Source organism: Chelonoidis abingdonii, chromosome 2, assembly GCF_003597395.2.
Source record: "Chelonoidis abingdonii isolate Lonesome George chromosome 2, CheloAbing_2.0, whole genome shotgun sequence".
NCBI classification, from domain to species: Eukaryota; Metazoa; Chordata; order Testudines; family Testudinidae; genus Chelonoidis; species Chelonoidis abingdonii.
In genome coordinates, this window is record NC_133770.1 from 81242642 (window position 1) to 81269036 (window position 26395).

General features: G+C 42.9%; 1 protein-coding gene across 3 annotated transcripts in view; it reads left to right on the forward strand.

Annotated features, from left to right (window-relative positions):
* Positions 1 to 25057, forward strand: part of ANO10 (anoctamin 10) — a 284686-nt gene extending 259629 nt beyond the window's left edge. For 2 of the 3 annotated variants that reach the window (XM_032784131.2, XM_032784132.2), the window contains one exon: positions 24144 to 24291. In XM_032784131.2, the coding sequence (XP_032640022.1) occupies positions 24144 to 24206 (63 nt within the window). In that variant the 3' untranslated portion in view covers positions 24207 to 24291. Of the gene's footprint in view, positions 1 to 24143 lie in introns of all 3 variants that reach the window. The other variant, XM_032784130.2, reaches the window with a different exon arrangement.
* The last annotated feature ends 1338 nt before the right edge of the window (positions 25058 to 26395 follow it).

Consider the following 26395-nt stretch of genomic DNA (forward strand, 5'->3'; position numbering starts at 1 on the left):
CCAGCCTTAGCTGGGTCCTTTAGGCAGGTACAGCTGACTTCCCATTTAAGTATCACCATGTGTCAAGTTTAATCAGACTGACAGATTAGATAAGTCTGTGGCTGACCTTTCTAGCTTCCATTATGTCCAAGAGACAGACTTTCTAATTAGTTCCTCTGTCCATACAAGAATCATACTTTTTTGTCGTAAAGAAAAGGTTATTCATGTAGATCAAGAAACCCTTTTGTTAAAATAAGTTTTTCTTTCCACAGTTAGTAGAAATAGTTCTTACATTGTTTTGTTCCAAATCTCAACACTCCTTTGGATGCTTGTGGCAGAAATGGATATGCCTAGAACTCTGAAGCTGTATCTCAAGTATATGGAGTATATGCACCAGTTGTACCCTGTTCATCTTATTTTATCCAAAATGCCAAAGTTGGGCCTGAAAGTTGCTGCCGACAAGATGTTAACATCCTGCACCAATTGGCATTCTAGGCCCTTGTGAAACTATTTACAAACAAATCATGGTTCCCTCTACAATGTGTCTTAGTGGCATTGTGGAGGGAAAAGTGTATGAACCTCATTAGAGAAAGATTTGCAAAGCAAGTTTCCATTTCTTTGTAGAGGCATTCATTGGGAGAAATAAGTTGCTGGGTTGGTTCCCAAAATAATTCCTTAAATTATAAAGTTCTTGCTCTCTTTTGGGAGGAATTCCTATTTCTTCCTGTTATTCTATTATAATTAAAACTGCTTCCCCTCTCCCAGTACTTTGTGATTCATTGCTCACTTCTTCTCCTTAATGATGAATAAGGAAAGAACCTGTGTAGCAGAATAAGAAATTTCTTGCCAGATAATTTTCTTTCTGTTAGCAGCTTCTCTCCTCATTCAACCCTCTCTGGTAGTCTGGTAAATTACCAGAGTACAATTTATAACAAATTGAGATTTTTGTCCAAAGGGAGACTTGGACATATGATTGCCTTAAGGTTATTTGTATATTAAGTTGTCTTAATGTTAATTGTTGGTTGCTGATGAATTTCTGCAGCTTTAGAAGAACTCTTCTGTTGGACTGAGGCAACAGGCAGGGCTTAGTCCTGGAGCCTCCAGCAGCAACATTGGACCTCCTCCGAATTCCACGGATGGGATGTATTACTACATTAGTGATGAATGAGGAGGGAAGCTGCTAATAGAAAATGATTAGGTAAGGAATTTCTCATTCATAATGTTGAGAGTGGGCCCCAAAATGCAAACAATAACTAATATTGATCAGTTTACATATAAACAAAGTTCTGCCTTATTTGTTCTTACAATCTTTACATGTGTCCTAGTTATTGTTTCTTTTGTATGTGAATGTGATTGCACTTTTTTACATTGGTATATTCTAAATCATCACTTATGACTCCCTTTCTCTTTGGTTTTGTACATTTTTCTTTAGCATTTGTACTTGCAGTTCTAATTGGTCACTCTCACTTCCTGTTAATAAAGAAAATATTACATTCTTCCGTCACGTCTGAGAAGTGTTAAGCTTTACTGAGATTACTAAGGAAGTCCAGGCTACAGCTGTCAATTTTTGTTATTATTAGCTGGCACATTTTGAAGAGTTCCATTGGTTCTAAAATGGTACATGGAATTTTTACGCTTTCATTTATGATTGTTTCCAATATACTTAAATAGTGCCAAAAGAGGAAGACTGTACATGTGATCATTGACGTATTATCAGGCTCAAAGTGCAGAAAATAGATTTCCATAGCTTGTTAATATCTTGTAATTATTTGTCTTGTCCCAGATTGCTTTTATGATTTGCCCTGAAGGACCCGTGGAAATACTCATTCACCCGCCTTTTTATAACAACACATAAATTCACAGTGAATTGGCTAAGTGATTCACTGGATAATGTTAATCAACTGTATTGATTCAAGTTCATGTGACATCTGAAACATTTATTTAAAGTCCTCTGACAGCAACCACTGGTATTTTTTTAATTTTAGCAGATGAAACCGCCTATATTAGATAGCTTTTCCAACATAATTTACAGGTCAAGAGTTACATTTTCTAACACAAATTGTAATGTACAGTGTCCTCTGTTTACCTACAGTGTATAATTCATAGAACAGTCATATAGTGGTAGGCTGAACAGATAGTTTCAAATGTTTAGTGTTACCTTTTAGATATCTATTTGTTACTATATTTAAGTTAAAGGTGATGAAAGGGAATTGCGGCAATGAAGTATCTGTAAGCCAAGGTCTGTATATAATGCCAATGTTTTGTAATCCATAAGAAATCTTTCAAACCTAAGCTTCATGGTCTGGTAGCATTAAATTATTATGGCATTTGAACATAGATCTTAATACTTATTTCCTTAACCAAAACTGTACCACTAGCTCTAATCCATACTAATGTAAATGAAGAAAGTCTGTCTAGAACACATGTTGGATTGAGCCAGTATTTCTTGGCACCAATTTGCTACTTTCTTCTATATATGTATTCTTAGGTACTCAAACAACAGAATAGCAAAAGGTTTGGGGGTGGATGGTTAGTTTTTAAAAAAATCTTCATTGTACTTTGCTCCTCCTTCCCTTCTCACTACTCCTGAGCAAATAAGTAGAGCAGTGAGAGGAGAAGGAAAAGTGCAATGGTTTTCACTCTTTGAAATGGAGTAGTGCATAGGCTTCAGGGAGAGGGTTGTTTATGCTGTAATTGTTATAGTGGCTCAGCACTGTGCACCATAATTCAAAAGCAAGTGCTGAAAGCATTTCAGCTTACTAGGCCTTGTTAGCACTAGCCCTTGTGGGTCATAGTAACCACTCAGGGTATGGCTATACTTGGAATTTCAAAGCGCTGCCGCGGCAGCACTTTGAAGTGTGAGTGTGGTCAGAGCGGCAGCGCTGGGAGAGAGCTCTCCCAGTGCTGCATGTAAACCACATCCTTTACGGGTGTAGCGTGCAGTGCTGGGAGCCGCGCTCTCTGTGCTGCTGCCCTGATTACACTGACGCTTTACAGCGCTGTATCTTGCAGCGCTCAGGGGTGTATTTTTTTGCACTCCTGAGCGCGAAACTTGCAGCGCTGTAAAGTGTGAGTGTAGCCAAGGCCTCAGACACTTGGCTAAAGTGAAAGGGTTTTACTAGACCTGGCAAGAAAGGGAAGGTTGCAAATACTCTGGGGTACAATGGCTTAAATAGTTACAAGTTAAAGTGATCAACAGCAGTTCTTGTATGGGCCCCTGAGGGCAGTCTGTCTGAGGGTTCGAGATTTTTAAAGGACTAGTTCCTGGAGTGGCCTCTCCAGTCCAGGCTGTTCTCAAAGCAAATATGAATCTATTCCTCTTCGAGTGCTTGCTCATATAGATTCCAATTAGGTGTGCGCGCCGCATGCATGATCGTCGGAAGATTTTTACCCTAGCAACACTTGGTGAGTTGGCTGAGGCACCCCCTGGAGTGGCGCCTTTATGGCGCCGGATATATGCCCCTGCCGACCCAATGCCCCCTCAGTTCCTTCTTACCGCCTGTGATGGTCATTGAAACTGTGGAGCGCGGCTTAGCTGATCTCCACTTCCCTAGCTCTTAGCTCATTTATACTTGTAGATAGTTTATATAGAGTAGTTGTTAGTAGTTTCCAGTTGTAGTTATTGTTGTTAGTGTACATAGTAATTGTGGGTAAGGGGCTTCTCCCCTTCCCTCCCTCCCGGTACCCGGGCTCATGCCTAGGTCTCCGGGTTTCAAACCGTGCTCGGCCTGCCTTAAACCAATGCCTATGGGAGACCCTCACGACTCCTGTTTGAAGTGCGTGGGGGAATCCCATCAATCAGATAAGTGCCGCATTTGTAAGGCATTCAAGCCTCGGACTAAAAAGGAGCGGGACTTTTGCTTGAAGCAGCTCCTTATGGAAGCGGCACTTAGCCCAATGTTCTTGGCTCTGCATCGAGACCCGGCACCGACCCCATCGGTCCAAAGCATGCCTCCAGCACTGGAAACAACAGCTTCGTGACCCGGTATCAGCAAAGATTCCTGGCACCGGACATCTCCAGCACCGCTACCAGCATGGCACCGCTTGCTGTCTCGGGGACCCAAGAAGCAGCACAAGCAACCTGCTGCTCCTGTGCACTTGCCGGCACCTGTGCCTCCCTCGGAGCAGCGTCCCATGCTGGACTGCCCCACAAAGGCTCCAACTCCAGCACTATCGATTCCGGTGCCAGAAGCGCCATTGAGTCCAGTGCACATAAACTCCCTGGTGCATACCATTGTTGAGCTCAGCCTACCTTCCACCCCGGAGACTTTCTCCATGACACGCGACCTGATTGCGCTCACAGAACCAGGACCGTCACAATCTTCAGTACCACTGGTGCAGGCTGTTCCCTCAAAATGAAAGCCCTCCATGATGTGCCCTCCATCGGCAAGTGAAACGGGATGGCCCCAATCCCGGTCACAGTCCCAATCCAGACGCTGGTCTCGTCCACGGCACCGCTTGCAGTCCCAGAACCGATCACCATCTCGGCACTGGTTGCATCCGCAGTGCCGCTCTGCCTTGTGAAGATCTTCTTCCCGGTACGGTTGGTACCAGTCCAGCTCCTGGCAACGATCCCGGTGCCAACCTACTCAGAGTCGATCCTGGCACTGCTCCACCCAGAGATCTTTGGTGAGATCCAGATCTGCCTCCCAGCACCAATACGACTGTCAGTTCCGATCCAGGTTGAGGTACCGCTCAAGACCGTGGCGCCAATCTCCATCTCCGCGATGCAGGGCGACAATGCAGGACACTGCCACCGAGCATGAGCAATCGGCTCCACCTCGGCCGTTCCGCCCCAAGCAGAAAGTGGCTACCATGTCCATGACCAGGACGCGGACGGTGCTAGCCAATGGCATGACAAGGGGCAGGATCCTGCTCAGGGACCCCCACAATGGTCCTTTTGGACCACTTGGGCATACCATCAGGCCCAAGGTGTCTCCTTGGGGGCTTCTCGCTCTGCCCACTCAGAACCTGGGTCCCGGAGGCCACTGTCAGTTGCCCTCCCCCAGGGGGCTCGGAGGCGACGGACCCACCCTCAGTTCAGGCCCATGCCCCTAGCATGGTGGATCTACAGCAGCCGGACACCCCCACCCTCCCAGCAAGAATTGCCCCAGGGCCCGTTAGTCCCTGGCATATCCTCTTTGTCTTCACGTGATGAGGTGGTGGCGGATACGTCCTCCTCTGGCCCCCCACCTATAGACCTCCGTGCATGCCAAGACTTGCTTCACAGGGTGGCACAAAACGTGGACCTCCAGGTGGAGGGGGTGGTGGAGGTCGAGCATCCGGTAGTGGACATTTTATCTGCCGATATACCAACACATATAGCCTTGCAGTTTATTCGGACCATTCAGGCTAATGCCAATACAATCTGGCAGTCTCCGGTGTCTGTTCCTCCCACTTTCAAGGGAGTGGAGAGGAAGCACTTGGTCCACTCCAAAGACTATGAGTACTTGTATATTCACCCCCAACCATGTTCCCTCATTGTACAGTCAGTTAATGAGAGTGAAAGACACGGCCAACAAGCTCCCACTCCTAAATCCAAGGACGCTAGATGCCTGGATTTATTCAGGCGCAAGATCTATTCTACTGGCGGCCTACAACTCAGAGTGGCTAACCAGCAGGCCCTCTTGAGTCGCTATAATTATAATACCTGGAACTCAATGGGAAAGTTCAAAGAGCTTATTCCTCAGGAGTCCATGGAGAAGTTCAGGGCCTTACTAGAGGAGGACAAGAAAGTAGCCAGGACATCTTTGCAGCCTCAATAAATGTGGCAGACTCAGCGGCTAGGACTCTAGCTTCAGGCATAGCTATGCGCCGCATTTCATGGCTTCAGCAAACTATTCAGAACCTGCCCTTTGATGGCCATGGTCTATTTTCAGACAAAACTGCTCCAGAGTCTGAAGGAAAACTGGACCATCATGCGTTCATTGGGCATGCATACCCCGGTGATGCAACACAGGCCCTTCTGACCCCAACCAGAGCGCACCTACCTTAACCCCCAGCCGAGACAGGACTTCTCTAGAAGACACGGCCAGGGTGGTAGGAGGAGACAGTCTGGTCCTCAGATGAGTCAGAACCAGGCCACCTGCAGACCATCGGTGGGGCCCAAACAAAATTTTTAAAGGTGCGCCTGAGGGTGGAGTACCAGTCTCCTTACAGCATCCTTCCCCATCTTTCACCAACTGCCTCTCCTATTTCCTCCCGGCATGGTCCCACATAACATCAGACCACTGGGTCCTAAGTACGGTGGAAAGCGGATATCACCTTCAGTTTGTTTTGTCTTCCCCTTCCCACCCGTCCCTCTTCAGGGACCCCTCTCGCGAGCAACTCCTCCTCCTACAGGAGGTGCAAACGCTCCTAACTATGGAGCTATAGAGGAAGTTCCAAAGGAACTGAGGGGCAAGGGGTTTTACTCCCTCTACTTTCTAATCCCCAAAGCAATGTGGGGGCTACGGCCCATTCTGGACCTGGGCAGACTCAACAAATTCATGGTAAAGTTGAAGTTCCGCATGGTTTCCCTGGGGACCATTATTCCTTTCCTGGAGACGGGTACGCCACCCTCAACATGAAGGACTCATACTTCCACATAACGATTTACCTGCCGTACAGGCACTTCCTTCGCTTTGTGGTCAACCAACAGCACTTCCAATTTACCATCCTTCCCTTCGGCCTATCCATGACACCAAGAGTCTTTACAAATTGTATGGCCATCGTGGCTGCCTCACTCCATCGACATTGGATCCAAGTGTTTCCGTACGTCGACGACTGGCTCAGTCAGGGTCGCACCAAGGTCCAGGTGCAATCTCATGTTCAGTTCACCATGAGCTTGTTCAGACAGCTGGGCCTGCTGCTCAATGTCAAAAAGTCCACTTTGCAGCCAACCCAAAGAATAGACCTCATCAGAGCAGTCCTGGATTCAAATCTCGCCTGTGCATGCCTCCCGCATGCCCACTTCCAGTCCATGGGGAGCATTATCCACAGCCTCCAAAGCTTCCTGACCTCAACAGCACGCATGTGCCTCTGTCTACTGGGACACATGGCATCTTGCACCTTCGTGACCAGACATACCAGACTGCGCCTCCGTCCACTTCAGGCCTGGCTCTCATCCATGTACCGCCCAGGCTGGAACAATATAGACACAGTGCTCACGGTACCGACGGAAATCTTCACCTCCCTGGTCTGGTGGCTGAACCCCAACTCGGTATGTGAAGGGATGCTATTCCATGGCCCGCAGCCCTCCCTGGTCTTAACCACGGATGCATCATCTCTGGGCTGGGGCACTCACCTTGCGGACCTTCACACACAGGACCTTTGGTCCACACGAGAGATCCCTGCACATCAGCATACGGGAACTGAGAGCAGTACACCTGGCATGTCAGGTGTTCTGCAAACACCTTCAGGGCCATTGTGTTGCAGTTTTCACAGACAACACAATAGCAATGTTTTATATCAACAAACAAGGGGGAGCGCGATCATCCCCCCTCTGTCAGGAAGCCATTCACTTGTTGGAATTCTTCATAGCCCACTGGATCGACCTAGTGGTGTCGTTTCTCCCAGCAGTCCAAAACACCTTGGCAGATTGCCTCAGCAGATTCTTTCTGGCTCACGAGTGGTCAATTCGCCTGAATGTTATCCATTCTGTTTTCTGGAAGTGGGGGTCTCCCTACATAGACCTTTTCGCCTCTCGCAAGAATCGGAAGTGCCAGGTGTTCTGCTCTCTCCAGGGGCTCTCCCTGGGTTCCCTATAGGATGCCTTCCTGATACCGTGGAAAGACCACCTGTACTATGCCTTTCCTCCATTCCCGTTAGTCCACAAGGTCCTTCTCAAGCTGCACAGAGACAAGGCCTGCTTAATCTTGATCGCCCCAGCATGGCCCAGGCAGCATTGGTATACCACTTTCCTCAATCTGTCAGTGACCACTCCAATTCCACTTCTGTTGTGGCCGGACCTCATCACTTAGGAACATGGCCAACCGTGTCATCCAGACCTGCAATCCCCCTATCTCACAGCATGGATCCTGCATGGCTAACTCAATCTGAGCTACGTTGCTCCCACTCGGTGCAGCACGTACTTTTGGGTAGCAGGATGCCCTCTACTAGGTCCATGGTTTTGGCCAAGTGGAAGCGTTTCTCCTGCTGATGTGTCCTAAGCAATACCACCCCTCTGGAGGTGCCAGTACCTACCATTTTAGACTCTCTCTTGTCCTTGAAACAGCAGGGCCTATCGGTTTCATCCATCAGAATACACCTAGCAGCGATTTTGGCCTTCCACCCAGGCAAAAATGGGCACTCAATCTTCTCCAATCCCATGGTCAGCAGGTTTCTCAAGGGATTGGAACATCTGTACCCACAAATTCAGCATCCAGCCCCTACATGGGACCTCAACCTGGTCCTATCCAGACTCATGAGTGCCCCGTTCGAGCTGAAGGCCACCTGCTCACTCCTGTACCTTTCCTGGAAAACAGCTTTCCCCATCACTATCACTTCGGCGAGACGTGTGTCGGAGCTTCGAGCCTTCACGTCGGCCCCACGGTGTTTCATAAGGACATGGTACAGCTGTGACCACACCCCGCCTTCCTTCCTAAGGTGGTGTCTGCCTTCCATGTCAACCAAGACATCTTCCTTCCGGTCTTCTATCCGAAGCCGCACACTTCTCGACGAGAACAACAGCTGCACTCCCTAGACGTTCACAGGGCCCTCGCCTTTTATATCAAACGAACAAAACCTCTTAGGAGGACGACCCAGCTGTTCATAGCTGTGGCAGACCGGATGAAGGGCCTTCCAGTCTCCACCCAGCGCATCTTGTCCTGGATCATATCATGCATCCGTGCATACTATGACTTGGCTGGTATCCCAACTATGTACCTTACCGCCCACTCCCTCAGGCTCAAGCTTTGTCCTCCGCCTTCCTGGCTCATGTACCTATACAGGAGATCTGTAGGGCAGCAATTTGGTCATCGGTACATACTTTTGCTTCCCACTATGTGATAGTGCAGTAGTCCGGGGTGATGCTGCATTTGGTTCAGCAGTCCTTCACTCCGCAACATCTCAGTCCGACCCCACTCCCTAGGTAAGGCATGGGAGTCACCTAATTGGAATCGATATGCGCAAGCACTCAAAGAAGAAAAGACAGTTACTCACCTTTGTAACGGTTGTTCTTCGAGATGTGTTGCTCATATCTATTCCAAACCCGCCCTCCTTGCTCTTTGTCGGAGTAGCTGGCAAGAAGGAACTGAGGGGGCGTTGGGTTGGCAGGGGCATATATCCAGCGCCATAAGGGCGCCATTCCAGGGGGTGCCTCAGCCGACCCACCGAGTGTTGCTAGGGTAAAAATCTTCTGACAATCGTGCACGCAGCGCACGTACACCTAATTGGAATGGATATGAGCAACACATCTCGAACAACAGTTACAAAGGTGAGTAACCATCTTTTTCTAGGCCAGGATCAGTTAGTGGGTTAGCTCTCATTGCGGTCCCTCACTGGCTTCCTGTCTAACCTCTGCTTCTCCCCATAAGTCCCACACCAACCTGGTCCCATCTGCATGTCTGACAGACGCATCCTACTCCACAGCAGTTCCCTGGCTTCTGCAGCAACCTGCTTCGTATGCAGTTCCCTCTGGGTTTCTCCCTGCATCTCTCTTCCCTGCAGCTTCTGGCTAGCCATGCCACTGCTTCTTCTTAAAAGTGTACGGTCACTTCCTGGTTCAGTGTCTTTGTGAAGTTTCTGCCCTCTGCCTGGCCAGGAGGAAGATATGTGCGGTGGAGAGGAGATTGATAAGAATCATAGGGTCCTGCTTAGCAGAGCGATCACAGTACTTTTCATGCCACTGAATTTTATCCTTCCCTACTACTGTAAGTGGATGCAGAGCAGAGCAGTTCGGAGGAAGCAACAAGGGATTAGGAGTAGAGTGCAGCTAGGAGGGCAAGGACGCAACCAGGAAATGGTCTGGGGAAGGAATCAGGAGTGAGCAGGAGAGGAAGTGGAAAAAAAAAACTTTAAAAAGAAGAGAGAGAGATGGGGAAAAGACAGAGAATACAAAAGAGAAAAAGAATGGTAGGAAGAGGAAAAAGAGGAAAGCAATAAAAAAGACAGCAAAAAAGAGAGTCTGAGAAACATGCTGATCATTGTGTGTATCGATGGATAGAGATGAGTGAACAGTACTGAAACACAAGACATAGATGGTTAATTTTTTTTAAAGGTAATTATTAATTATGATATCTAGCATTTTTACAAGTGTTCTGGCTTTGCTTAGAAGTAGAAGCTGTAATATGAATTTTAATTATAATTTTAATAATTACAAATGATCATTTAAAACTATAAATGATGAAATTTTATTACAATTAAATATCAATCTTTTAAATGCTTATTAGCGTCCTCATTTGATAGTGATAATGTTTAATCTAAATTTCATGTCATACTATATGTAAGAAAGGTGGGAAGACCTGATGTACTTGGTGTGGCTGTGGAATGCTGAAGTAATGGGTTTGGTGAGTGGTGAATGCAGGAAATAACGCTTGAAAACTGAAAAGAAAATAGAGGGAGTTGAAAAGAATAATACTACTTATTTTCCAATGCAGCCCTTGATCTAGAAAGAATTTGTTCTCTTTCTGTGACTGTTCATTTACACATTGTTTAAAAAAAAAACAGGCTGTTTTTAAAAGCTCTGAAGCCAACCTCAAAAATCGAAGTATACACACCAGCATTTTGCATATGTCTCCATAAAAGATGTTACTTTCTGCTGTGAGTCTTAAATATTCAGCCTAGGGTTGCCAACTTTCTAATCACACAAAACTGATCCCCCGTCCCCTGCCCTGCCCCTTCTCTGAGGCCCCATCCCTCCTCTCCCTGTCATTCGGTCTCCCTCACCCTTGCTTACTTTCACCGGGGTGGGGTAGAGGGTTGGGGTACTCGAGGGGTGAGGGCTCTGGCTGGTGGTGTGAGCTCCGGGGTGGGGCCAGAAATGAGGGGTTCAGGGTGCAGGAGGGGGGTCCAGGCTGGAGCCGAGGGGTTTGGAGAGTGTGGGAAGGGGATCAGGGCTTGGGTGCAGGATGGGGTGCAGGCTCTGGAAGGGAGTTTGGATACCTGAGGGGATTCTGACCTGGGGCAGAGGGTTGGGGTGCGGGAGTGGGTTCCAACCTGGGGTAGGGAGTTTTGAGCTGGGGCAGGGGGTTAAGGTGTGGGAGGAGGTGCAAGGTGTGGGCTCTGGGAGGGAGTTAGGATGCAGGAGGGGGTTCTGACCTGGGGCAGGGGTTTGGGATGTGGGAGGGGGTTAGGGTGCAGGCTCCGGCCAGGCAGCGCTTACCTCAGGTGGCTCCCAGAAGCAGCCAGCATGTCAGTGGGAACTGTGGAGCTGGCACTTGGGGTGAGGAACCCCTTGTCTGCCCTTGTGCCTAGGAGCCAGACATGCCAGTTGCTTCCAGGAGCTGCACGGAGACAGGGCAGGCAGGAAGCGTGAACTTTAAACAGCCCGATCAGTGGTGCTGACCCAAGCCTTGTGGGTCCCTTTTCGACTGGGCGTTCTGGTCGAAAACCGGACTCCTGGCAACCCTAATTCAGCCTGTTCTTCATGTTACACAGTCACTTAAAAAATGCAAACCCATTTGATGCGGGACAGTAGCTGTTAAAAATCTTTAACTATCCATAACACTGTCTTCCCTAGAACATAATTTCACAAGATGCTAAAACTTTGCAAAATAGTGGCTGGTGCTAGACAGAGAGAGCATAGTGGCAGTGCAGAAATAGCACTGAAAGAGGCACATCAAGTAACAGTATTTGTATCTAGGGCATTTCATTACTGCGCTTTGCCTTATTCAAGTAACTAACACAAGTGCTTTATAGTTCTAGAAAGATTCAGGCAGACAGGAGCTTTACAAATATAAATAAAACACTAAATCCTTTCACTTGCATAGCTTCCAAACAAAAGAAGCTAGAAGCCTATTGCAAAAGAGGTTTCCCTCACACCATTTTATTGGAAAACATGCACAAAATGTTTTGTCCTAATATAACCTTGTAAACAGGGTGAAATTCTGGCTGGATTGATGTCAATGGGAGTTTTGCCATTGACTTTAATGGGGCCAGGATTTCACCCTTAGACTGGTCATTTTAAATTATATTTAAAAATTACATGCTATTAATTTCATACATATTTATCATACTATAGTTTAGAACTATGTTAGCATCCGTAATTTTTGCCATTTAAAAGAAACCATTTTAAACTGCAAAGTTCACATATTTTACCTTATTTTTAAAATTGCTCAGCAGGCCAATTCAAAGTTTGTTCTCTCTCTCTCATACATTCTTTTTAGTCACCATGTTATATTCCTCTAAGAATACCATTCATATCTGACTGTATGTTTTACATGAAAAGGGGAAGTTTGGTAACCCCAGATGTGCCCCTTGTGTATATGCAGACCACATCATAAAGACACCACAGCCAATTTGAATAAACTGACTGTATCTGATTAGGACTGAGTACTGCAGCATTTAGTTGAGAGGGACTAAATGACCTCTTATCTGTTGAGGGAGTAGTCTTTCCAAGTTGAGGATTAGAATTCTCTTGGCAGTGTGGGAACCACCTTGTAGAAGGTGTTTTGGTTGAAATGGAGGAATGGTGTTTGATGTGCTGTTGTTGGTTTGTAAACAGTTGCAGCCAAGCCCTGGCTGTATTTTATAAATTTTAAGATAGGTTTCTTCCAAAAATTTGCAAAATATCTAAGAACTAGAAATAGCCAAAGTTTTCCTAACTGAGAGCTATAAGATTGTTCAGGGCTGCCCAGAGGATTCAGGGGGCCTGGGGTCTTGGGTGGCAGGGGGCCCCCACTTCGGCGGTAATTCAGCGGCGGCGGGGTCCTTCCGCTCCGGGACCCGCCACCGAAGTGCCACGAAGACTCACGGCGGCAGGAGGGGGGCGGTCCTTCTGCCCCGGAGCGGAAGAAGCTCCAGGGGCCTGAGCCCCGCGAGAGTTTTCTGGGGCCCCCGGAGTGAGTGAAGGACCCCGCTCCAGGGCCCCCGAAAAACTCCTGTGGGGGCCCCTGCGGGACCCGGGGCCTGGGGCAAATTGCCCCACTTGCCCCCCTTCTCTGGGTGGCCCTGAGATTGTTGAATAGTCCCTTTAGAGGCAAAAAAAGAAAAACAGACTGCAGAAAGTTCTAAAAATTATGCTTTAGGGAAAATATAGTATGGGAAACAAGCTTGCACAGGGAAGGGGAAAGGACTGCATGACCTAATAGATTTTTTCCTTTGCTAATTTATGATTCCTTGCCTGTTGTAACTTTTAGATGGATATGATGCTATTTCTTGTTCACCAGATAATTTAAAACAAATGTTATTAAAATACATATCTTCTACTTTATTATGATAAAACTTTATATTGAAAATACTACGGGGTAATAGAAATTTTAAATTAAAACCACTTTTATTAGTAACATGGCTTTTATAAAATGTCACGCTCTCAAAGGTAAAAGGAGAGAGTTAGGCTGTTGTTTTTGTTATAGATTTGCTTAGCACTGACGATATTAAATAATACTTTTAAAATGTGCTCACCTATGAATGTCTCAGATTATTAAAATAGAATATTCTAAAACTTTATTTTACTTTTTTCTATTTATACTGTTTAATGTTTTCATTTCCCTAAAGATACCATCTGACATGGTGGTTCTCATTCTTGAGAACCACCTAGGGCAAGACAGGTGGAAATCCCTGAGCTCTTCACATTTTTTTGGTCTTCTGAGCAATAGTGGCAGGACAGAGCACATACCAGTTTAGGTTGTGCCCAGCCTCTGAGCTTACATGATTGTTGCATCATATTTCTTTTCCGGGACCAAATTTTTAAAAAATAGGAGCCTATAGTTAGGCTCTTAATTCCATATATAGGTCCTGAACAGATATCCTGATTTTCAAAAGTGCTAAGCGCCCAATAACTCCTATTAACTCCAGTAGAGCAAGAGGACTTTTCTGATGTCACATATATTTCCGCCATAGAAATGCATCATGATAGTAACTCCACAGGCGAGTATCTGACATTTCCCCTGTGTTTTTTAGAAATTAGCTAAGACACTGGGTTTTGACTTGGTGTACTGGTCTAGGAATCTACAAATGTCACCTTTGCAGGGCTGGCCCCCAACATTTTGGCACCTGAGGTGAGGAGCTCAAATGACGCCCCCACGACCCCTCACTTGGGCCAAAACTTTGAAAGGTCTCGATTCTGCCTTCTTTCTGTTCTACTCCTCTCATGGTACTGCTCTGCTACCTACCCAATAAAGGAGAACTAACGATTTAAAATGCCTTGTTCAGAAATTTTAAGTAACACAACTTTCAAACACCTGAACAACAAATGTAACTTTTCTTGTCTGCATAGTAAACGCTGGACATTTTTATCTGTTTGAATAATCAAAGTGGTGCTTTCCATGCCTTCTTGGTTGCAAAAATTTGAACTGCTTTCTGAAGGTCCACAGTTTGGGCCAGCTCATACTCTACTGAGATGGTTGCAAAGCCGACCAGCCTCTCCTGTGTCATTGTGAAACATAGATTTGTTTTTATTAACTTCAGCTTGAAGAAGCTGTGTTCTCCACTTGCAACTGTTAGAGGAAGTGTTAGAAGTATGCGCAGAGCAACGAAAGCATTTGGAAAGAGGGTGGTCATCTTATTTGTGCACATATATTCTAGAACAGCCTTTGGAGTTGATCCTGCTGAAATGTATCTTGAAAGGGCTTTCAGTTCAATCACCTAAATCACTCGCATCAATATCGCGCATGTCGTCATGTGTCAACACTGTCTCTAGTGCCTTGCATTGCTGTTGTAGGTCTTCTTCAGGTATAGTGAGGAGTTTTGGAATATGATATGTTGGGATTTTGTGGTTCCCAATGAGGCAGAATCAAGGGTCTTCGATTCAGTTCAATTCAATTCGATTCAGTTTAACAAGGCTTTATTCAATGTGCACAAAAGGAGAGCCCCTGGTACAAAAATCAGGCAGAGTCCCTGCAGCAAGGAGCTTTTCCCATTGCTACTTTATAGCACATGGCACTGACATAACAAATTACATAACACAAGCCTTTAACCAATCATATTTAACCTTTCTGTATATGGATTTGTTCATCACGTGCTTATACTTCTCCACTCCACGTGTTGACCTCACCTCCCTCGCCTTGGCCTTTTCTAGAATGTTCCTAGGGTGATGAGCCCATAGCATGCTTCTTTGTGCATAAGTACCTTGTAAATCACATTTTATCCAAAATGAACACAAGCATACCCTTCAGCTACAACATCCCAAATATACTGCTGCATTCCTTGAGGTGCATGAAACGTTCTTCAACTGACTATTACACAATCTAGCACCTGGTTAAAGAATTCAACTTTGAATTGTTGTTTGGGGTCTCTTATGGGATTATCCCATACCTCGTAATCAAAATGTCATCTTCTTCGGTGACTCTTGTATTCTTGAATGGGTGGGAAAATAGCTTCAGTGTGAAGTTCCTCTGCCAGCTTCTGTGCATTCTTCAGAACGTTTTGAAATCCCTCATCTGACCGGTAAGACTGTAGATATGACTTTGCTTTGTCCAGTTGTTCCATTGCTCCAGATACATCAAGGTCAACACCTTGGAGTCTTGCTTACAACATATTTATTTCAAACAGTATGTCATGCCACAACACTAAGCCACACAGAAATTTGAAGTGATGTATGTTTCTGGTGATTCCCTTTCCCTTGCCACTGTTCTCCCACGAACAGTTCCTGTCATAGCATTATCCTTCTTAATGTCAACTATGACATCATCTATCTTCCCAATTTGGTGTTTGATAGGCTTTGTCGCCTCCACTCGACTTTCCCATCATGTGGCACTCAGTGGTTTTGGTGTCAGAGAGGATGTTCCCAGATGTTGCTTCAAAATTTGCCATCAATGAGATGATGCAGACAAAAATACATAGATGCTTTGAATTACATTTAAAAAATTCAGCAGCCTCACTAGAAGCTGATGCTGTATCACTGACCACCAAGTTTAATGAATGGGAACTGCGAGGGACAAAAAAAGCTTGAGGGTTTGACTCTCGGACCTGTGTCTGCACTCCTCGTTCTTTCCTTTCATGTTGGCACCATTATCATAGCCCTGATCTCTCATGTCAGCTATCGCAATCCCCATATCTTCCAGCTTTTTAAGAAGCATATTTGTCATACCAGCTTCTGTAGTATCATCAACGTTAATGAATTCCAGAAAATACTCTCTGCCAGTCACCATTGCAGGGACATTTTCACTAGGTTTTGTTGTTGTTACAAAACACACCATTAAAGTCATTTGTATATGTGGTTTTATGTTGAAAAATATTTACTTGGTGCATCAATGAAGTCTAGTTTCAGCTCAGCAGTTTGATTTTCTTCTTTCTAGCTATTTCAGGTAATTTTATCTTCTGCTGAACTGTTGTAGGGGGCCCCTTTTTCTCTGTTTAAATGTGCAAGACCCGGTAGCAATAACTGTAGGAAATCTGACTACAGTATAAGTTATGAACATAAGAGCGAAAAGAAGATTGGAAAATGTAATGTTACTATGAGGCATAACATAGTTATGGCATAGAGCTCAACAAGTGCACAAGGGCAATATCATTATGTGCAAGTGGAAAAAAGAAGTAATACATACAAAATGCATCTGAACATTCTGAAGAAAATTGCAGCTTTGGTTTGTAAAACCACACAGAAACATTGAGAATGGTTTATCAGAACATACTCATTGTGTGAAAAATGTATAGTGTGAACATTGACAAAAATAGAAGCCCATTATACAAAGGTCACAGATTTCCTGTATTTGTAATGCAGAGTTAGTCAAAGTATAGCACAGAGAGCTCTGTAGTGGTGGTCTAATGAGACTACAGATCCCATTGTATTCCATCTTGATCAGAATATGCTGCTTTATAGCATGATCCGGAGTTTGCACATTGGGACCTGTTGTTTCTAGTATCTATTTGATATAAAAGATAAAGATGGCGGCAATCCATTCATAACATGCAAATTAAAGGTAGGTTTCGAATGAAGCCTTTAGTGGGTAAAGACTGGACACTGCTGTAATAAAATGCCCTGCAGCTCAATTTTTTTCCTTTAATCCAGGTTTATAATGTAATTGTGCCTTTCTTTATATTTGCTTATATCTGTAACTGTCTCTCTTTTGCCAACTTACTGTATTGTTCGTAGTATTAAATTACACAATTTAAAAGCCCCTTCTTTCAGAGTCAGCTATAATCAAATAAAATTGGCACCTTTGCCTAAAAGCATCAATATTTTTATGTCCGTATGATGATGATTGCAAATAGATATTGGAAGTATGCTGATCTCCTCACTTTCACACTTTTTTGAGGGGGAAAATGGTTAATTCAAGTTTGCAAGATTATTAGTGAGTCAATTAGTGACCCTGGAGGAGAGAAGGATTTTTTTAGTACAAAAATAATCTTGCAAGCCAATCAATTCCCCTCCCCCAAGCCTTTTCAGTTGGCCTAAAGAAAAAATTGATTTGTGGCTAGAGGAAAATTCAACATTACAACATTATTTAAAACTCCAGACTGTTTGTGTACCATGTCAGCATTTCTGTCTGTAATTTAATTAAATACAATTTTTAAAGTTTTTGGATTTAGCCACAAAGTTCTTGGATCTTTGCTGAGTAGAGAAGGAAGGGAAAGATTATACAGCAGAGCATCGCACCTTCAGTGATGGTTCCATGGAGTGATAAACTTGGTCTGTTTATATGTTTTCCTTTAAAATGTTCATGGAAATGTAATGCTTGAGAAATGTCCCAAATGTGCAGTCTCCAGGACTTAAGTACTTTCTTTATCCATACAACAGTTACAGTACAGGCTGAAGTACTGCAAACTTCCTCTCTCACCCTTCCCGGAAGGACTATGTCTATGATTGAGAGGAAAGTTGGGCCTTCACACTGATCACTGGCTTCTCTGTTGAGACTGCCAACAAAGCTGAGAGAGAGGGACGAGGTAGATGAAGTAGTATTTTTTATTGGGCCAACTTGAAAGTTGCTCCAATAAAAGATTTTATCTCACCTACCTTGACTTTCTTATATCCTGGAACCAGCATGGCTGCAACGCTGCAAACAACAAAGCTAAGATGGGCTGTGGTTTTGGGGCTGTAATTATGTGTCAGGATCACAGAACTGAAATTGAAAACCATCAAGGTATTTCAGATAATCCATTCAACAGCCATCAGATTAGCAGCTATTAACTATTTGAGCAGAGTTACATTTTAAAAGCTCATGATTTTTAAGTTATCAAGCATGATGTGATTTTCTCAATCATAGGAATCTGCTATTTAGTCAGATTTGAAACTGCTGGATTTTTCCATGTTTTCCAAGTCTCAGAAATGGGCAAGAAGTTCCTCCCCATTCACCTCCTGTGCAGTCTGCCTGCCTGTGCTCTCTGCAGGTGAACTCAGTGAACTTTATTGACATTGCCCCCCTGTCTCCTGTGCCCATGCTCAGAGGCAGAGGTTTCCTCAGGAGCTCCTTGAGGGCTCTTTTCCTCTGGATTTTTTCCATGTCTGCCTCTGTTGCAGGTTGATCTCCATCTGGCAGGGAGAGGGTGTTTGGGGAACACTTGGAGGAAACCCATGAGAGTCAAAAGGCTCCTTTTCTTGCATCCATCACCTTGCCTCCCCCAAGCACTTTCTGCAGTTTTGTTTGGGGGGCTTATATTCAATAGATACCTGAATTAATTTTCCCCCAGCATAGTTCTTGCGCTGTCTCAGTTCCTTCTTCAGTAGCATGTCTCAGGTCAGTCAGCAGGGGAACAAATATGTGCCATGTAGGACTCCCGGCAAGCTGCCACAGTGGCCAGTTCCTGGTGCCCACAGTGTATCTGCGAGAGCCTTAGTTCCTAGTACCTTTTCTCTGCCTTATTCCCCCAGCCAGTCAACATCAGCTAAGAGGTCTCTCTGGCTTTACCAGAGCATCACTGAACTTAACTCTCTTCAATGTGCCCTCAGCCATCTCCGTATCAATCCACAGGAAGTATTGGAATTGAAGTTAAGCAGTCCTGATATCTATGGAATATATAAAGAGCTGGTGGCAGAGGTGGTACTGTATCTTAGATCAGAAGAGCTGAAGTCCCCATTTTGAAATTAGTTTTGCATTCAGCTAAGTTTAGGATGTACAGGTCCAGAACTGCACAAAGACTTCTGGATATTTTTTTTCATCAGAGAAACTAGAGTCAATAATGCTGAGAATTTAAGAAAATCACTCCAGTGTAAGTGAATTAGTTTTGAGTTTGGTGCGTCATGAATTGAGTAGAATTGCTGTTCTCTGTTTCTTTCTGATGCTTTTACATTAGAAGTAGAAGTCACTTTAATTAAGTTGCCTTTAGTTTTAATCAGGCATTTATTTCAATAAATGAATCAGCAAGGATACAGAAGGGGACTTTGAATCCCATCATTCAGCTATGATCTTTCTTTCATTGTTGCTAGGGAAAAACAAATACATATTTGTACAGCAAACTAATTTTATTTTACTTACAGGTTGGATGGAAATGCAGATAGAAATTTAAAAAAATACATTTTCTGTAGTTAGCTTATATCATGCTAAGCATATTTGGACCGCAGGCAGGCAAAGAGAAGAGGCAAAGTTTGAAAGTTCTTCTGTATTAAATAAATCCTGGCATCCCAATTTCATTGGATAGAATGTGAACTAAAATTTCAGTGGCATAGAGTTTAAGGCCAGACGGGACCATCTAATCTAACCTCCTGTATATCACAGGCTACTAAACACCCCCACCAGCACACACACACACTAAACTCAGCAACCGAAATTAGAACAAAGTATTACAGCCCTGTGGAGACTTATTGGGTGGCACAGGCAAAGCGGGAGAGACTGAGATGTACCAGTGCCCGAGGACCCTGCACTGCAGACATTGATTTCATGAGCTGTATCCAGATGATCCTAGCAAGTGATCTATGCCCCATGTTGTGCAAAGGAAGGTGGAAAAAACCCAAGATACCTGTCAATCTGACATGGGGGGAAATTCCTTCTGGATCGCGAATATGGCGATCATGATCAGTTAGGTTCCAAGCACACGAGCAAGAAGCACCAGCCAAGCATCTGAGACAGAGAATACTCAGTGCGACCTCAGAGCACCAGGCCACCCTGTCCAGTGTCCCAGGGCACAGTGGCCATCTCTAAAGCTTCAGAGAAAGAAGACCAAAAAAAAAATTCTGAATGCCTCAGGGGTTCCCTTCCTGAGCCCTAGAGTTGATGGGCTGAAGCCCTGAAGAATGAGATTTTAGGAACATAATACATGAACCAGAAGGAAGCTCCAGGGCCAGCCCAGCCCTCTACCACTGTAGACAAATCCATCATACAATACCTTATAAATTTATCAAGCTCTGTTTTAAGATTAAGTAAATTGTTTCCATCCCACCCGTGATCACAATCAGTTGTTCTTGTGCCAACATAGTTGTTTAGTTTAAATAGTTCTTCTCCCTCCATGGTATTTACCCCCCTCCCTCCCCCATATGTATTTACAGAGAGCAATCATATCTCCTCTCAGCCTTTGTTTTGCTAGGTTAAACAAACAAGTTGGTTTAGTCTCAGCTCGTAATCAGACTCTCCATTCCCCTGATCATCGTGCACCTGAATTCCTCTCTGCTGAACATGGATAACCACAACTGTATGTAATATTCCAGATTAGGTCTTATCAGTGCCCTGTACTGTGGCACTAGCATTTCCCTATCTCTACTGGAAATAGCCTGCCTTCTACATCCAAGGATTGCATTTCCTTTTTCACAATCATATCACATTGATGGCTTATAGTTATCTTGTCATCAACTAACACACCTAGGTCTCTTCTCTCCTCTTTCATTTTCAACTGATGCCCCCACAGCTTTGAGCAGAAATTTTTTCATTGTGCTTTTTATAGACACATTGTAGTTTATTCATTTCCAGTTTTTGTGACAGTACTGTAATACACTTAGTTACATGTTCACCTGCCTTTATACCACTCTATACATATTTGATAAAATCAAACACTATTTTTTAAAAAAAAATAGGAAAGCAGCTTAAACTTTAGGACACTGGCATTTTCAAAACACTCATTGAACGATTAGGGAAGTGCATGGCTAGGTAATCTTTTAGAGATTGTATAAAAGTTACTTTCTCGTGGGATTGCTTTCCATATTTTAACGTTCGGGTCTCTTTCTCTTTCCCTGTATGTAGAATTGTCTAGAATTAAGTCATGCTGAGTTCAAGGCTGTGAACTCTTGAATTCTGAAAATGCCACTCAGTACAACTAGTTTCTCCCCTCCCCTTCCTCCTCACGTTTAGGTCCATCACAATCTGTTCTCTTTGCTTTGGCTATATCTTTTAATCCCCTTTCTCTCCAAAGAATAACTAGTTATTTCTTACTTGTTTCAGTGTATCTTTATGGAATTTATTCTCAATATTCACAGCCTTAGTATACGTGCACAAATTCTAATTTTTCTAATATTGTGAGACCTTTACCTGTTAACTGCAGGTGGTACTTGAACAGTTCCTTTGGCTCAGCTTCATCCAGTCTCCTGCTTCCACAGACCCTTGATTGACCATACAGTCTTGTTACTGAGAAGCTTCACATAATGACTTCAACTTCCCTCAGCAGATATTTTTGATGCCTGTCATCCTTGCTTCACGTTGAGCCCTCTCTGGTAATGGAGACAAAACCTTAATCGTAGCTTCAGGAATAACACAAATCACCATCACTGCCCTCTTTCCAGATTTTATTTTTACAAGGGAGTAGGTTCATCTATTTTAGCAGCAGATTGCCTGGCAAAGAAAAGGAACTGAATAAAATGAAGTTAAACTATCTCTTCCAAGGGACATTGGGAGCCCTCCAGTGATAGTGATGCATTGAGCACTAGGGTCTCTCAAAAGCCTGTCACTAGAAATAATTTTTTTTAAAAGATTAACTTCAGTAATTTTACAAGAAAAACGTACAGTACAATATTCAGAACACTTCAGTACAGTAAAATTTATATCCAGTGAGGCTTGCTATTTCCTCTTTAACACCTACAGACTCCCTGGCCAGGAGTCAGATGCTCAGTCTACAGGCAAATTCCATTCACATTTTTCAAATGGAGCATGTAATGACAAAGAATATATGAATATGTTCCAAGAATTTAATTTTTCCATCCTACCTTAGATTACTTTGTTACAATTCTTCTTCATGGTCACCATTTTACGTACCTGAAAATGTGGCCCAGGAAGAAGCATCATATAACTATAAAAATAAAAGGAAAAGAAATAAGTTTTTGACCCTGTGCTACGAAGGCTTCATGTTTGGTTTCCTAAATGTAAGAGATTTCTTCATGAATTATGTAGGTCCAAAGCTACCCCTCTGGTTACAACCCTGATATCAGCATGCTCTCTGGCCTCTGTTCATAGGATATGATGGCTACATAAACACAAACAACACAATCATCAGCTATAACGCACGCAGGCAGAAGTAGAGGTAGAACTAAGGGACTTCCGATAACAGCGATCGAAATGCCAGGCTACATAGGTTAGTTGTGTGCACATTCAGATTGTATCTGGTCATACCATTAAAATATTAATATAAATAAAATATCCATAATCTCTATTGGCCTCTGCCTAGCCATTATTAGTTGAAAGATCCCTGTAGTCAAGTAGAAGTGAGTATTGACGAGGAGTTCAAAGCAGGATGGGGGGTGGTTTTAGGGTTAGTTTAGGGAGGGTGGTTCCATGGGGCAGAGGTTACATGAGAGAAAGAAGAAAGGCATCTGTGGGAGAAGTTAACGAATAGGCAATCAAAGCCAGCATAGACTCAGGATGCAAGAGCCAGGCTTGTTCATGGAAGGAGGAGAACTGGGAGCACAGTTAGGTCTTGTTAGCAACAGCCCTGCTGGTAGTTTAGTGTATGGGTTCCCAGGGTTCTGAGCTATCAGCAGGCAGAGGTGCTAGCCTGGCAATTTCCTGAAAATAGTGACTTTAGTCAATTAAACTGATAAGCTTTCAAGCAACACAATCTCTTTACCATACTACAGAAAACAGAACACTCATGAGTTGTACAATGGGCAACAAGTGTTGAAATGTAGGTACACTTGCAGTGCCTAGTTACTGTGTTATTCCTCATTTTAACTATACAGAATGCCAGAAATACTGTGAGTGGAGTAAATATTATGGTGTGGTACATAACAAGGTTTTACTATTATTTATTATAGATATGTGAGCAGGTTGAAACCTTGTTATTAAATATAGGAACACAATAGATCTAAGATCTACTTTCCAAAAAAGGTAGGTGCAGTTGAGAGACAGCTTTTTTTAAATTAATTAGTTTAAATGGAAAGAGGTTCTATTAGACAGCTTCGCTTTCTATTTTAATTTTGCAAAAAAAGGCCATAAATTGACACCCTAAAAAGATAATGCATTCTCCAAGAATAAAAACTTCTAAAATTAAAAAATATATAGTTTTATAGATGTGTAATTTATCAATACATCCATGAAATATTTTTTCATAGACTTTATAGCAATGAGAAGTTAATCTGCAATGCTAGTTCAAAACATCAGTGAAATTATAAATGGCAGGTAAATATTAAAGTTATATTTAACTCCTCACACAGTCCTTTTGAAAACATGGCCAGTTATTAAAATAATAGATTTAATTTGATATACTCTTCCAGTGTTGCAACTTGCTACCTTACTAATCTTCCACATGCGGTACCTCTAGGTCTCAGTAACTCCATTTGAAGGAGTTTGCTTATGTCTATAGACCTGTATAAGTATTGTTCACCATGCAAACAATTAACATATAAGCTGAACTGTCAGTCTCTACGTCTTTTGGTGAGAAAAGCAAGGTGGATGGTATAGTATCTTTTATTGGACCAACATCTCTTGGTGAGAGAAGACACACTTTCAGCCTTACAGAGCAATTGTTCAGATCTGGTAAGACAGGCAGTTACCAAATAAAAACTGTATTTTCCAGTCTCTCACTTGTAAAATTCAGGCATGCTGTAAGCTCAGTGTGTTTTAAATTTTTTTACAAAGGAATGTTTTAATTAATTTAAAATTATTTCTTGTCATTTTAAACATTATTTAATTAGATTCAAAGTGATACTTTTTTCAGTTCGGATTCCGTTGTTTTGTTCGCTTCATTTAAACTATGCTGCAACAGGTGACACCATTTTTTTTTCCTCACAGCAAATGAAACTTGCAGCCGAGTCACTGAAGGAGGAAACACATGGAGAAGAGAATATGAATTGAGCATTAGCGCGTGAACATGCTTTTAAAGTATTTAAAATCTTACTGTGTTTGCATTCTACAATGTATTACTCAATAGATAGTATCTATTATCTGTACTTGGTCATCAACACTGATTGCTTGACACAATGAAAAATTGTTTCCCCTTTCCTTTTCCTCTTCATTTCATATGGAATATTCAACAGTTGTCTGGTGAGACAGCATACAGAGCATCACTCCAGTTTATGCTAGATCTGGTTGAAATATAACCAGCTGGACAGTATATCAAAATTATATGAAACAGATCTTTTAAGTGTGTAGATATCCTCATACTAAATGTAGTCTTGATCTGCAGCTTTTCAAGAGAAGGTGTGCCTGGTATATTAGTATGCTTAATTCTTAGTGTACCATTCCTTATGCTTGTTAACATTTTTGTCCTTGTAGTAGAATAGTTAATCATTTCCAAAGGCATATCATTTTTTCAAAGACAGCTTATTATACACTGTTCACAGCATTTACTAGGAAATTAATCTAAATTTTGTTTATTATATAGTGTGATTTTTTATTTTTTTTTTCCATAGGACCAATCACAAAGCTAGTTATTTGGAAATGTATACTATAAAATGAGATTACAACATGTTCATTTTATAAAGAATCTCAATTAAATTATTTTCAGACTCTGGTAAGAAAGCATTTGGCATGAAACTGGCATTACTGATTAGTAGTTTATAAAGATGAACGATGATTGTGTTTTCTTTTCATTTAGCATTAACTCTGATTACCATTTGGTGGTTCTTCAGAACAATAGTCCTGTATTAATGGATCTTTTTGTTAACTGAAATGATAGTAACAGAGCTATTAAAATGAACACTCCATAGTTGTATGTCTGATACTTTCACACATGTACTGAGATATTTGACTCTTCCTTGCATATCATGAAAATGTAATTCTCCTAATTTTAAATGGTTTTCTGACAGTAATAAGATCAAAATCTGCACTTCTAGATCATGTGGCCTCAAGTCAACTTGTTTTCTACTGATATACAACTTTCATCTCTGTCAGAGTCAACTTCCCTGGATGTGAAATACTTTTATGTTAGCTACGCAATCATATTTGGATAGCTCTGATGAAGATAATTGCACTGACTTGGATGTATTTCAGAATTCTACCACAAGAGAGTCTGTCACCTGAATACTTCATTACACAGCAAACTTTTACATTTGTAAGTGATAGATACTTGTGACAAAGGTTACTCATCACAGAATAACACAATTAAGCTAACATAGAACCTTCTGTGTGTGGTTTAAGGTTTTGATTTTTGGATCTGTAAAGTGCTAAATGACCTGAGATTACTCTTCTTTCCCTCTGTTTTACTGCCACAGCTGTGATGAGTGGAAGCTGGGGCTCCCTTGGCATATAAGAGAGGGAACTGCTGGCAGGGTGTTCTCCATGAAGACCCTTCAGCTATTTAATTTATTCCCCACTTTGGACTAAAATAGCCCAGATCTTTTAAGGTTTTTGGTATGTGCAAAGTCAAGGTCTTTGAACGGACATTTGGGGGAGAGTTGAAGATCTAAGGGATAGATCTCTTTTGTAATGTTAGTAATGCATAATTTTGTTTTGGAATATGTTCCTGTGAGTGGTGGTTTGTTGGTGATTTGTGGTTGATTTAAGAAGAGATATGATAGAGGTCTATAAAATCATGAGTGGTGTGGAGAAAGTGAATAACCCTTTCACATAACACAAGAACCTGGGGTCACCCTATGAAATTAATAGTCAGCAGGTTTAAAACCAGCAAAGGAAACAACACACAGTCAACCTGTGGAACTCATTGCCAGAGTATGTTGTGAAGGCCAAAAACATAATTGGATTCACAAAAGAATTACATAAGTTCAGTGAGGCTAGATCTATCAATGGCTCCTAGTCAAGATGGTCAGAGGTGCAGCCATCTCTCTGCATGTCCCAAAGCCTCTGGCTGCCAGATGCTGGGACTGGATGATGGGATGGATCACTTGATAATTCCCCCATTCTATTCATTCCCTTTGAAGCATCTGGCACATTGGCCATTCTCAGAAGACAGGATACTGGGTTAGATGAACCATTGGTTTGACCCAGTATGGCCGTTCTTGTGTTCTTATTTATATTACCTTGTTTGCATAGGGATAGCATTTTTCATTGATGGCAAGGGTGCCTAGAGTGTGGCATAGGCACTT